Source organism: Folsomia candida, unplaced genomic scaffold, assembly GCF_002217175.1.
Source record: "Folsomia candida strain VU population unplaced genomic scaffold, ASM221717v1 Fcan01_Sc003, whole genome shotgun sequence".
Taxonomy (NCBI): Eukaryota; Metazoa; Arthropoda; class Collembola; order Entomobryomorpha; family Isotomidae; genus Folsomia; species Folsomia candida.
In genome coordinates, this window is record NW_019091195.1 from 12,315,672 (window position 1) to 12,328,665 (window position 12,994).

At 37.0% G+C, this 12,994-nt stretch overlaps 1 protein-coding gene and 1 long non-coding RNA gene across 4 annotated transcripts; both read right to left on the reverse strand.

The window, feature by feature from the left end:
• Positions 1 to 207: 207 nt before the first annotated feature.
• Positions 208 to 12,490, reverse strand: LOC110847158 (glutaminase kidney isoform, mitochondrial). Of its 3 annotated transcripts, none has more exons than XM_022094034.2 (22): positions 12,205 to 12,490; positions 11,822 to 12,118; positions 11,017 to 11,126; positions 9,681 to 9,730; positions 9,561 to 9,601; positions 8,546 to 8,742; positions 8,361 to 8,457; positions 8,235 to 8,272; positions 7,764 to 7,856; positions 7,648 to 7,706; positions 7,512 to 7,556; positions 7,305 to 7,426; positions 7,193 to 7,233; positions 2,188 to 2,217; positions 2,032 to 2,119; positions 1,903 to 1,963; positions 1,822 to 1,840; positions 1,699 to 1,755; positions 1,554 to 1,625; positions 1,338 to 1,437; positions 971 to 1,266; positions 763 to 903 (listed from the first exon to the last, which is right to left on the reverse strand). In XM_022094034.2, the coding sequence occupies exons 2-22, from the start codon at positions 11,978 to 11,980 to the stop codon at positions 807 to 809; spliced, it is 1,872 nt and encodes a 623-aa protein (XP_021949726.1). In that variant the 5' UTR covers positions 11,981 to 12,118; positions 12,205 to 12,490; the 3' UTR covers positions 763 to 806. The 3 variants fall into 3 exon arrangements, with proteins under 3 accessions (XP_035705219.1, XP_021949726.1, XP_021949727.1); XM_022094035.2 differs by having other exon boundaries at positions 12,010 to 12,118; positions 12,205 to 12,489; XM_035849326.1 differs by lacking the exons at positions 11,017 to 11,126; positions 11,822 to 12,118; positions 12,205 to 12,490 and adding an exon at positions 9,908 to 10,970 and having other exon boundaries at positions 208 to 903.
• On the reverse strand, positions 3,217 to 7,185 carry LOC118434864. Its single transcript, XR_004834316.1, has 3 exons — positions 3,940 to 7,185; positions 3,739 to 3,794; positions 3,217 to 3,291 (listed from the first exon to the last, which is right to left on the reverse strand). It is a non-coding gene; the product is annotated as an uncharacterized LOC118434864 (long non-coding RNA).
• Positions 12,491 to 12,994: the final 504 nt, after the last annotated feature.

Consider the following 12,994-nt stretch of genomic DNA (forward strand, 5'->3'; position numbering starts at 1 on the left):
TTGCTTTTTGTGAACAATAGAACGGAAACCCTTAAAAAGACGACCTTCAGGGTAAGTTGTTTACCTGATTTTAGAGCAAGTTCTTGAAACCTTCCCAATATGCCCCAGTAAAACCCAAAAATGATACAATCCGTATACATTAAGCATTAAGTTATGCTCGTTAATTTAATAAGTGAGTCTTATACATATAGCAATACGCTTTAATTGTTTCGTTTTTTTAAGAATCTATGTTTATTGCCCTCGTGTATAATGATATTGATACACCGTCTACAGTAATTGACTTTGTGCTCTCAAATTCATTATTGTCAGATTTAGCACTTTTTAATTTTTTTGACTTTTCATGTTCTCGGACTCACATGCATACATTAATCATCATCCAGGCGGACATATCATAATTAGATAAACAATTTCTGATAGGAGCAGACAATTATATTATGATGTCACCATATGTACATATGTATTGTGCATGAAATTCTGTCACCACTTTACCAAGAGCGGAACAATAACAACCTTAATTGCTTAAAACGACATCACAAGTTTTGACTGTAGGTAAGAGTGCGCACACATACACATGCAATGACATCTCACCAAATAAAGAAAAAAACTTGTGGAAATTTACATGACGGAATGAACTCGATGTTATTCTTATGGCAGATTCGTGAAATTTAAATGTTTTAGGTATTTAGGAAAATTACTAATTATATACATATGATCGAATCTACCATTAGGTGTGGGCTGGGAGGTATACAAGGTTGGCTACCACGCTTATTGATTTGTTCTTTAATTAGTCAGTTCCTAAATTTATATTACACGCTAGGATTATCAGTGTTCCATTGCTTCAAAAATGCTGAAACATCCTCATGTCCAAATCGTTCAGCATCGTCCAATGGTAAATGTCCCCATCTGCATTACAAGAATTTAAGATTCTTAAGAACTTTCCAATCACTACATTTGTATCATATGTAGTTACCTGTCTAAGGGTTTGTGGCTCACATGACAGTGCCGAAGAAGATATTCCACGCACTCCAAATGACCTTCTGCTGCGGCCAAATGCAACGCTGTTCGCCCATCATAATCACCAGCCGACATGTCCATTCCAGACAAATGGTGTCTTCTCATGGATGTCACATCGCCGGATGCCGCAGAGAACAAGAGATTCACGATATTCAACCCCTTTGTTTCGTACCTATGGCGTCTGGGGTCTAGTTTATGTGATGCATGCCTCAAGTTGTCATACTTATGGAAGTTGAAAATTTCAACTAGTTCCTAAATAATAAGTAGTTATAAAATAAACAAAATCCTCGAAACCAAATTGGTCTTTAGATGTATTAACATACCTGGCAAAAGGCAACACCTCGGAAAGTATTGCCAAGGACGTCCAGTGGAGGACTCCAGATACACATTCCCAACACGTTTGGTACCACCAAAATAATGCATCTTTAAATCAAAGCCAGTGGCACATTAATGTTTTGTGCAGAATAATAGCAAGTGATACATATTTGAAAGTAGAGAAAGAAGCTATCAACAAGTTCAAGACTTTGTTACTCACTCACCCACTAACACCCGATTTTGCAGGTAGCCCGACCTTAAATGCAAATTGTCCAGAGTAGTCGTACATTCCACAACTGAGAGAACACACCCAATGTAAATATAGTATATCAGGCATTAATATAATAACGTTATTTCCCAAATGCGTACCTGTGCATGAGGGATAGAACATCTCTAACAGAATCTGATTTCAGCACCTTTTCCCCACTTTCGTAATGAAATAACAAATTATTATCTTAGTAAATTAAAATTTCCTTCGGCAAATCTACTTACCTAATAGGGCATATTCCACCTAAAAATTAGATAATAATTGTAAACAATTATTTATTTAATTACATTGTTATCTATATTTACCATTGGCTAATGTCGCAGCCATCACAGCCGTGGTTTCGCAATTTGTTTCCATACTACAACACTGAAACAATATAATACCTATATAATACCTAAGTTTACGGTTTATATTATAGCTAGCCATGTAAGTACCTGAAAATAATAATCGAGACATTCCTTCAAGTTTGTTCCTTCAGGGAAACATTTGTGTTCACGCATATAAAAGCCAAGAGCATAGTTTCTAATGATAAAAAATAGAGAGTTAAATGCAAACAAGTTATAAAGTTTATAAAGTTTCATGTCCAGTACCTATCGGCACACTCCCTTTCAGACAAAAATCTGAAATTAAGAAAATGAGAAATTAACCGTACGATAGAGCCAACAGATTGGTAACATATGGGAATCCCAATGTTCAGCGAAGGGCGACATTTTTGCATTCACGCCATTTTGACCAAAACTGTTGTACCGAATTTGTCATCGAATTTGGCGAACCTGAAGAATTCCTTTCGAATAGGAAAATCGTATTCGAACCCTGAAAAGCCTGCACCCCAGCGAAATTACTCCAGAACAATAATTTCCTATAAAGTTGTACAAATTCTACGCCGATTTTTTTTTAATTTTCTAAAATGCTGGAAAAAATTTAAATAATGCTCAAATAGGGCGAAGCTCCACGCTGAATTTTTTAAATGTTTTAAGTGATAAAGAGCCAATTTATTCCAAATTTATATTGAACACAAATCAAAATTATTCATAAAAATAACCAAACTAATTCATGTCAACATCATTAGTAGGTGGAAATGGAATCCTGACGCTTGGGTTCCATCCTGTAAATGCTGGTTTGGAAGCAGAAGAATCAATAAGAGTAGCAGTGGACTTGGTACAAGAAGCAAGAGCTTCCGCTGCTGCAGAAGCAATGACGGCAGCTGCTTCGGCGTGTTTCTGAAGAACAGCTAGTTTTTTGGCTAAGGCTTCTTCTTCAGTACACGGACATGAACTATAAGTCAAATGAAGTTTAAATTGGTAATTTGAGAAGGCGAATGTCATGAAAAGTAAAATTGAATACTCACTTTGCGAGATGTCCGCGTTCCTTGCATTTTGCACATTTCCGCTTATCTATTATCGGAATAAAAAATTTGACACTAATTTTTCATTGAATTTATAATAAAAGAAATATGCACCTTTCTTTGTTACGCCATGGCCACCTACGCCACCACGTCCACGGCCACCTACGCCACCACGTCCACGGCCACCTACGCCACCACGTCCACGGCCACATACACCACCACGGCCGCGGCCACGAGCTACACCTTGACCGCTGCCCCCGCGATTACCACGAAACCCTCCTATATCCCCAAGGATTGCACGACGCAGGCCGTCAGGGTGTCCCTTGTAAGACAATTCCATGTATTCCATCTAAAAATTCAACGATAAAGATGACAAGGTTGCTAACCTATCTTTATTCATTGAGGCAATTCACGTCACTTACGAACGTTGCTTCGTAACTTGAATTTCGTAACTTACGAAACATTTGACGTGAATTGAGTTCGTAAAAATATTTGTAACGTTATTTGTAATTATTAGCGAAAGAAGCAAGACAATTTGATCACCATGGAGCCGGGTTCTTTTTGACACCTTCATTTGTGACACGAAAAGAGCCTGGTGCTATGGCGATTGAAAATTTCTTGCTTACGAAGGTCAGCTTACGAACGAAAAACATGCCTTTTATCTTCGTAGACTTTCGTAAGTTCGTAAGCAAAAATTCCCTTAGAAATGTTCGTAAGGTTCGTAAGTTTACGTGGTTACGAAGCTTACGAGGAGTGACGTGAATTGCCTCAATATATTTTTCGTATAGGAATTTACCTTTGAGGATCAACCACTAAAATTGCGAAAAAACGAAGAAAACCGAGGACGGCGTTCTGCAAAATAATTAATCGACTTTATTCAATAATACATAAATAAGGAAACACATTGATAAAATAAAAAAAAATAATTAATTAATTTTAACTTTGCTAACCTAGTTTTAATGTGTTTTAATTGGTCGAATGTAATTAACATACTTACCACAGGTAACAGGATAAAACCAATTAACTTTGGCGATAATGGGACGAATGTTCTGCGATACTGTTTATGTGAACAATACACGAAAAAAGTTATTATTAATGGCTTTCCAATTGATAGATTGATAATTAAATAGAGATTACCGAATTTATCTTCAGAGAGCGAAAAAACATCTACCCTGTACACTCGTTCAGAAGTGAGTGAGCTGGCAGCGAAACGTTTATTGGAAATCCGCCACCATCACTACTCTCTCACTAACTCTATTACTTTTAGATGTACAGGGTTGATGTTTTTTCGCTCTCTAAAGATATATTCGGTAATAGACAATCTATCAATTGACAAGACCTTCATAATGATCATTATGAAGGTCTTGTCAATCAATCAATTATTATTTTTCGTGTATTGTTGCAGTATCGCAAAACATTCGCCAAAGATTCTTCCCATCATCGCCAAAGTTTATTGGTTTTGCCATCTGATGTAAGTCAAATTCACATACATTCGGCAAGTAAAAGTATTAAAGCTAGGTTAGCAAAGTTATAGCTAATTAATTTTACAGCAAGCCCGTTTTTCGACAAGTGCGCCCGCGTCGTCGTCAGTTTTCTTCGTTTTTTCGAATTGTTTTCCGACGTTTATCGAAGGTAAACGATAGATTTCCTTCAATCGTACATTTTACTGAATTATTAGTTGAGTACAATTAAAATGAAGCTAGGTTAGCAAGATTAATTAATCCAACCATCTGATTTTAATTTTTGATTTGCAGATCAACGAGTGCATCCGCGATGTCGTCGCTTTTCTTCGTTTTTTCGCATTTTTGGTTGTGTTAAATGTTTATCGAAGGTAATAATACATTTCACAGAATTAATTGCTTAATTTTTGGACACATCACACTACACTGGGATTGGAGGTTGTTTGTAAAATTGAATGTGGCGAGAATTTTATGTTTTGGCCCCAATGTGAAGTGGGGGCACTCCATTTGTGATTGTAAATGGCAATATTTTAGCAATCTGCTTACATAATGTCACCCAATAGTAATTTTTATCTACTATACAAAACTTAAAACGACAAATTTTAGAAATCGATATGGGTAATCCTCTTGGATGATGATGAAAAAAATGATGAAATCATTTTTCATTTCATCATCCAAATGATGAAATTTAATTCTAATTTGACTTCCCAGAAGTACTTACAAACCCTCATACATAATTTCAGCTCGATCTAAGAATAATAAAAAATCGATCCCGAGAATGTTTCCAATGTGACTTCAATCACACAATCTTCTATTAGAAGCAATTTAGCGCCAGATTTAAACATTTTACAGCAAATTTCATCGAAATAAATTCATCGAATATCCTGCACCAAAGATGAAAACCAAAGGGTTTCCCTTTGGGGTAAAGAAACACACCGGTTAACCACTGCACCGATTTAGTCCATCTTCCTTGATCTTAACTTTCACCCTATATAGTTTTGGTAAAAATTTCAACCCGATCGGATAAGTTTTATGAGAGTTATCGAGTGTCAGGAAGACTGACGGTTACATATGCCATGACTCGTGCTAAACATAAAGCTAGGTTAGCAGAAATGAATAATAATCTATCCATCTGATATTTTTTATGGAATTGCAGAAATCCTGTTTTCAACGGATACGTCCGCGTCATCGTCGATTTCGTTGCTGTGTTGTTTAGTGTGGATTTAAATAATTATTTGATTTATTGTTACTCTTTAATAAAGTCGCTTTGTGCGGTTTGAAACCTAACTGCTTTGTGCGGTTTGAAACCTAACTGCTTTGTTCGGTTTAAAACCTAACTGCTTTGTGCGGTAAAGTGTGGGACTTTGTGACCTCAAAATGTTAAAAAAAATGAAAATGTCAAATGTTGACAATACTAATTCATTGAATTACAATTTTTGGAATTGTGATGGTTTGAATAAAGTTAAAGTTGAATCTATGCTACCTTTCTGGATTAGTAGTGATCTTGTTTTCATTCAGGAAACCAAACTAGATCCTTCTAAAGAATCGTTGTTTGTGGAATTAATTGGAAAACGAGGTTTTAATTGTGAATTCAATGCCTCCACACCATCTCCCACAAATACAACATGGTGGAACTATGGTACATGCATGTTCTACAAAAATGTGGAGGTTGAGCATATTGACATAGCAAAAACTTTTCCCGATATTATCTCACCGACCAATTCTGAGAGATTAATGATGGTTAAAGTTAAAAGTAGTTTAATTAACGAAGAAATTATTTTTCTCAACCTTTATTTTCCATGCAATTCAACGAAACTTGGACGCCAAGCTGAACGACAAAATTGGGCGTCATTGATGCTTTGTCGGCAAAACTTGCTGACAAGTTCGTCATTTGGCTGGGTGATTTTAATATGCAGAAACTGACATCGGGTAAACCTGATGGACGGTCTTTAATGTATGACCAATTGGAGCACACATTTAAAAAGCATGGATTTATGAATGTAATGCAGAAGCTGTGGCCTGAAAATATTTATACACGGCATGCTTATTCTCGTTACATTGACGGAATAACAACATCCAGACTAGACTATGTTTTCATTTCCAAGACAATGCAACAGTTTAATCAGACTGCTGAACCTCTGTATACTGCAAATATGGCACTCAGCGATCATATTAATATCAAATGTTCAAACCGAATTGCAACAACTGCTTATCCAGCAGTCACAGATTCACCAAAAATGGTATGCAGTCCACCAACTACTACAGGTCGCAATAACGAATGTCCATATTGTAACAAAATTTGCCAATGTGCAAACGCCTTAATTGTTCACATTCGATCCCACACAGGTGAGAAACCTTTCTCTTGCTCCAAGCTGTGTGGTGCTAGATTCTCTTCTGATCATAATGCTAACACGCACGAAGAAGGCTGTAGTGGACCAATTATTCTAAAAACATGCCCGCATTGTGTGTTCCACACGTACAATCAGAAGATATATGATATTCATGTTCCTTTTTGTAAAAACAAAAAAACGATCGGTGGATTTCGATGCGTAGCATGCAACTTCACGACAAATAAACGTGGTGAATATAACAAGCACTTGGAAACTAGAGGCCATAATACCATTCACAATTTGAAAGGCTATGCGTGCTTACCATGCAATTTAGAATTTTTCAACATTAACACTTATAATGACCACGTCGCAACGCCCAGGCACGCAGATCGTTGCAGCGATTCGTACGGCCAATGGAATCTAATGTTCTAATCATATCCTAATACTAATAAAGACTTACGTTGAGTTGTTGAACCCTACGTACTCTCCACCGCCCATTCTCTGCACAAACAAATTTAAACCAAACAATTAGAACAATTTATTTATCGACTGATGGGATATTTTCATATTACTTTGAAATATTGCAGTGTATAATCGAATTTCTCGGCCAATGTCAGCTCTGGTCGGACCATTGTTTTTAGTAAGGAGCAGACAATAATCGCTCCAGCATTGACCATAGGATTATGTGGCTTTTCTGCAAGTCAGTTGCCAATTGTAGATTTTAGTTTAACTTCAATTATCGGTAATTAAATTTGCATTAAATTTATTTAAGATCTTACTATTGTAGTCCAAGACTAACTCATTAAACATTCTCCCTGATGGTTCTGTTGAAAGAATTTAAACATATTACGGCGTGGTTTAAAAAAACCATTTGTGTTTGGCCTGGCTGGCTGATTCCAAAATATTTTAAGTCACCTTGGCCAACATATTGGTGGACCGTCTCAGATCCAAGCTCATTGAGAGCAATGGCATACCTGCATTCAATTATCAATTACCAATTTAATAAAATTACTCCACTACAAATTACTAACGTCAGAGGTTTAGAACAAGACTGAAGAGTGAACGGGATAGTAGTTTGTCCGATGGAATGGCGTTGCCCATCAATGCTGCAAATGGAAACGGCCCTAAAAATAAATGAATACAACTATTGAACACCTGCATTAAAAATTAGTGGTAACTCCACCTACTCCACTAAAAGATTTTATATAATTAACAGTAGCAGCAATTTGCAATGCACATAATCATTTGTACAGCGTTTTTTGAGGAAATGTGGAAATTTTATTACATTCGCTATCAACCCCGTAAGATATTTCAACGGTTAAAAAAAGTTTTTAACCAATTTTGGAATGTCAGCACTGAAGAATAAAAATCCTCCAAAATCTGCCATGGTCAAGTTATATAAATTAGTATGAGCACTTACCAATAGCTTGGATATAATTATATCCAAACGATTGATTACTTAAGTAATCAATGATTACTTCATAAAGCATCAAATATCTTACCAGTAATTCTTATCCATACGAGCCAGTTGGGGAATATACTATTAAAAAACCATTAGTTAGTTAATATTTTTACAATTATGCGGTACAAAACTAGATTAGAAAATTGTATGATTCTATATAACTTACCTGTGCAACTTTTCCGCCAGTCACTGATTTCATCTTGATGAACATTTCTTCAATTGTTTTACAAAACTGCTGAAACTCTGGTATTATGAACTGTTGTCTAAATTTGTAAAATGAATCATTTGTGAAGAGTAATCCAAAATTATAACCCGAAAAAAAGTGCATAATATAATAGAAAAATTGCATACCTAAATGCACGAGATATAAGGACAATATTGTCAGTGATAACAGTTTTGAAGGTCTCCCGATCCAAGGTTAACGTTTCAATTGATCCAATGTTCTTTTTAGGAAATGCTTTCTCCTGCTCAGCGTGAACTCGCTTCAAATTTTCAAACAACTCTAAAAGTCGTGGGTCGGATCTCCGCAAACCAGTTTTCTCTAAGGCCTTCAAGAAACTCCAAAATTTAGACTCCATACGCTGCATTTTTAGCCCGAGTCAGGGCTTATGGAACCGTCATGTCCGTCCGTCCGTCTGTCCGGCACGATAGAGCCAAAACGGCTGAACCGACTGACTTGAAATTTTTACCATATGCATATTGGGCAAAGTTAGGAAACGAGTTCGAAGATGGGCGAAATCGGTCTAGTGGTTGACCGGTGGGGGTCATCGGAGTGGGTGGGGTATTATGCACCAAAATTTCAAAATTGGCGTAGAGAGCTGAAATTTGGTACACAGGTTGCTAATGGTTCCTAATAGATAAACATGACTTCAAGTTGGAAAAATTTTCAATTTGAGGGACCCTGTGGGGTGACCCATACTGATTTTTCAAAATCGTCATATCGACCTGAAATTTGATAGGGAGGTTGCTAATAGGTCTTATTTGAAGAATATGAGATGAAATTGGTAAAATTCTTATCTGGAGCTACCCTATGGGGTGACCCATACCGATTTTTAGAATTAGCTGGAAAAACATGAAATTCGGCACGGTGGTACGTAATGGCTTCTCATGAAATAATAAGAAGTTAAAACTGAGCAAAGTGTAACCAGAGAGTGACCCTGGAGCTGGTCCATACCGTTTTTAATAGAAAATAATAGTAGAAAATCTAACAAACATTTAACTATATACAAAACCCAGTTTGGTAATATTGTGTCGGTCAATTCGGAGAATAATTTAGAAATCTGATTCACGGAGTCAGGGACTCTGTCCCTGACTCGGGCTATATGGAGTCTGCGCTGTAGGTTTTTATTAACATAACTGAACTTACGGCAAGTAAATTTCCAACCAAAACAACATCTGCGTCCTTATCTTGAAATTAAACACATGCAGTTTGTTGAGGGGAAACCGGTGATTCATTATTAAAAGTATGTCTTTGAATAAATAATACCTTGAAACATGTCAAATATGAGGTCGTCCACATTTCGATGAGGCTGTTCTCTGAAATACAAAGAACAACAAATTGGCAAGTTATATATACTCGTACACATCTACATCTATAACACAGCATGTAATCTCGTTCGCAGATGTTCGTATAATCTAAAAATGATTTGTAGTTGTGGTTCAAGGTAGGCAACCAAATATGTAATCATCTCTACTGTTGCTGGAAGCACTTACGGTTCGGGAGTCTTAATAGTGGAATTTCTAAGTGAAAGCGAGGGTGCCATCGAATCTTTTCTTGGATATCTGTTTACTTCACAACTTGATTCATCACAATCTGAATCGTCTGGCACTGTCGCAGCGTCAGCTTCTGTAAACCAAGTTTGCCTTTTTGCACCAGCTTGTTCTGACGACAATGATTTACGCGAAAGGTCGGCTTCGTTCCCACGGTCGTCGTATCTTCCAGCATCATCGTTTGTAGACACATCGTCCTGTGTCATATAGTCCACCCACACAATGCTTGCGCTTCGTGCGCGCTGCTTCTTTTTATCTTTTTGTGCTTCTAGTTTTTGAGCTTCTACGAATTTCTTGGTACGCTTTGGAGTTTCTGGTGGTGATTGTGATTTTGAATCTGAAATAGTAACCTTAGGATTCTGCAGGTTCTGAGATTTCTTTAAAACTGATACATGCGGTTGATTGGTCTTGCTGACGTAGCGCGGCCCACTCCTCTCAATTTTACCGTTCATCTCCAACTTTATGTCCATTTCGGACTCTGCCGAATCTTCAAAATCTTCCAACCCTTCTCCAACTTCGTTCTCATGAATCTTTTCACTTCCACTTCCCTCGGATTTTGTGTCTGTTTCTAATGAGTTTGATCTCGTTTTGTTTCGTTTTGAAAATCGTTTTTCATACGCGTGATGGATTGTGTTTAGAGCTCCAGATAAGCTTTTGAACCGTCTAATTGGTTTGTGCTGATTCTCAGCGACTCCTTGCACTGGGCGTGTTCCTTTGAAGAACGGCATTACTCTTATTTTCTTCAAATTAGCGACGTTGCTCAAATTGCCAGCGGAAGGCTATGAATAATGGAACACTTGAAGAAGGCGTTTGTGCTAATTTTTACACTTGTAGAAACAAGAGCATCTCAACTAGTGTGGCATATTATGTACACTTGACATACACCGAAAAACCAAAAACTTTTAGCGTCTCAAGTAATAAAGTTTTGCATGCAGGCAGCTCACTTTTGCCAATAATGTAAAATTTTGCACAAGTTTCATTCAAAAACGTCAAAATGTATGTACAACAAGAAGTGTCAGAGAAGAATGTAAGAGAGATGTTGCACTTCCTACCTTGAACCTTCGACTAATGGTTGGCTGGCAGCAAGTTGGAACTCCTTAGCTTGCTTGGACTCTTGTTTCGTTTTAGACGACCAGTTTCGAGCGATGGTTAATTGTTTCCCCTTGAAATTAACCAACAATTAATCAAAATTACATTCAAAGTAGTAGAAAAAATTAGCATGACTTTCTACGCGTCAGTCACATGCGCTTTATGATATGATAAAAGCTGGACCTTGTGATATCCGATTGGTTGGTTAAATGGGTGGTGGCTGCGGTAATAAGTAATAAATACCAGCCACCACATTATTATAATTGGGATAATTTAGGTCTGCCGTTATGCACACATACGGCACAAATCAAGTCATTGTGCGTTTCTCAGAATCGATTAGGTCGCTCGTAGACTCGTGACTTTTGAACTGTATGCATATTACATAATTCATACTTATTCGGACAGGTCTAAGAGAAATTAAGATTATTTTCGCTACATCTAACCGTCATCGAATCTCATTGACACAGGATCTTCGAATGCATACAAACAGCATAATTGTTTAGACAGCCTGTTTCTTATATTATTGTATTAAGCAGGAAACCACAAGCCATAATTCCATATCTATATTTACTATATGGTGTGTATTTAGCAGTAGCATTTATATATACACTCGAAATATTATACAATTTTAACCGGCTAGTTGAGACAGATAAATTGCAATACGACCACGATTGAAAATGAAATTCAATGAGTAGTGGTATATGTTAATTGATAGATGAAAGCAATAGACGAAAAATTATAGGCCAGAAGGAAGAGAAAGCAAATTACACGATGCTGTGAAGAGGAGAGGACATTAGATTGAGTGGAAGCGGCGAGGAAGCTTATCAGTCGTTGATCGGCAGAGCCACCCCCCAAATAGCTTAGACCCCCACTAGCCCCACCACAAGCTTGAATTGCTCGAAAATGTCGAATCCCTTGACCAAACATGACGCGCTAGTATGTAGTGGTGATCTTACGCTTCAAATGCAAGATAGAAATAGAACGCTAGCTTCAACAGGTGACGAAAGGTCTTGAAGTATGTCCAATACAACAATTTGTCCTCAATTATCTTGAAATTTATACCGGCTAAAAATCAATTAAGAGGTAATTAATTATTTTAATTACTAAATTACAAATTCAAGCAAGTTGATAAGTGATAATATTATATGTACCTTATTTGAGAATTTATGCATAAGATTAGTACATTTGTAGAGTAAACGTGAATGATTCCCAGTTTTCCACTAAATTTGGGGAAAGTTGACCGAGAGTTGCTGACTAGAAATGTTTCCGAAATGACTAGATATGAGCAAAACAAGTTAAGAGTCTCACGTAGTTTAGAGAAATATGATCAAGATAATAATTTGGGGTGGGAAACGATGTTTTGTATGTTGTATTCGTGGATTCCTAAAAAAAGTAGAGAAAGTGGTGTTGTGTTTTTGGGCTGTGGATTCGTATGTGGGATGCGCGGCAGGAAGTGGAGAAACTCAGCTCGATGGCTCACTTACACCTTTCGAGCTTTCATCCCCCAAAAACCATCGCTACCGCTGCCTCGTGTCTAAAAATGGGAAATAATCAATTCTCGAATATTTAATATTTGCACTACTCGTCTAACTGCATAAAAATTCATATACTCATATTTACATATCGATATGTAGACATAATGTCTACATTTGTAACGCAGTTATGCTGTGAAATCAGAAATGTATGATTTCTTTCTGGTATGTTATCATGACTAATAATTATTAGTTGAGTGGCATCTCCTCAACGTGTGTTTGATTTTTCTCCTCCACGATACCTCTCTTTATGTGGGCCATTCAATTCGAGCCCATTGTTCGTCACAGAACATTCGTTCGGAAAGAGAAAGTTGGTCATCTAATGACACTTTTTTTAGCACTCTGAGTAATTGAGAATCCCCATTCGAGGAGAAGAGGACACCACAGAGCCACTCACATAGGTCTCTCT

What these genes read in the sequence shown, in the direction of transcription:
- LOC110847158 (XM_035849326.1), bottom strand. Translation starts at nt 10,692, where the DNA reads ATGCCGTTCTTCAAAGGAACACGCCCAGTGCAAGGAGTCGCTGAGAAT. An exon ending in CATATTTGACATGTTTCAAG is followed by an intron (nt 9,602 to 9,680) that starts GTATTATTTATT and finishes TTTAATTTCAAG; the next exon opens with ATAAGGACGCAGATGTTGTT. An exon ending in ATACACTGCAATATTTCAAA is followed by an intron (nt 7,234 to 7,304) that starts GTAATATGAAAA and finishes TTGTTTGTGCAG; the next exon opens with AGAATGGGCGGTGGAGAGTA.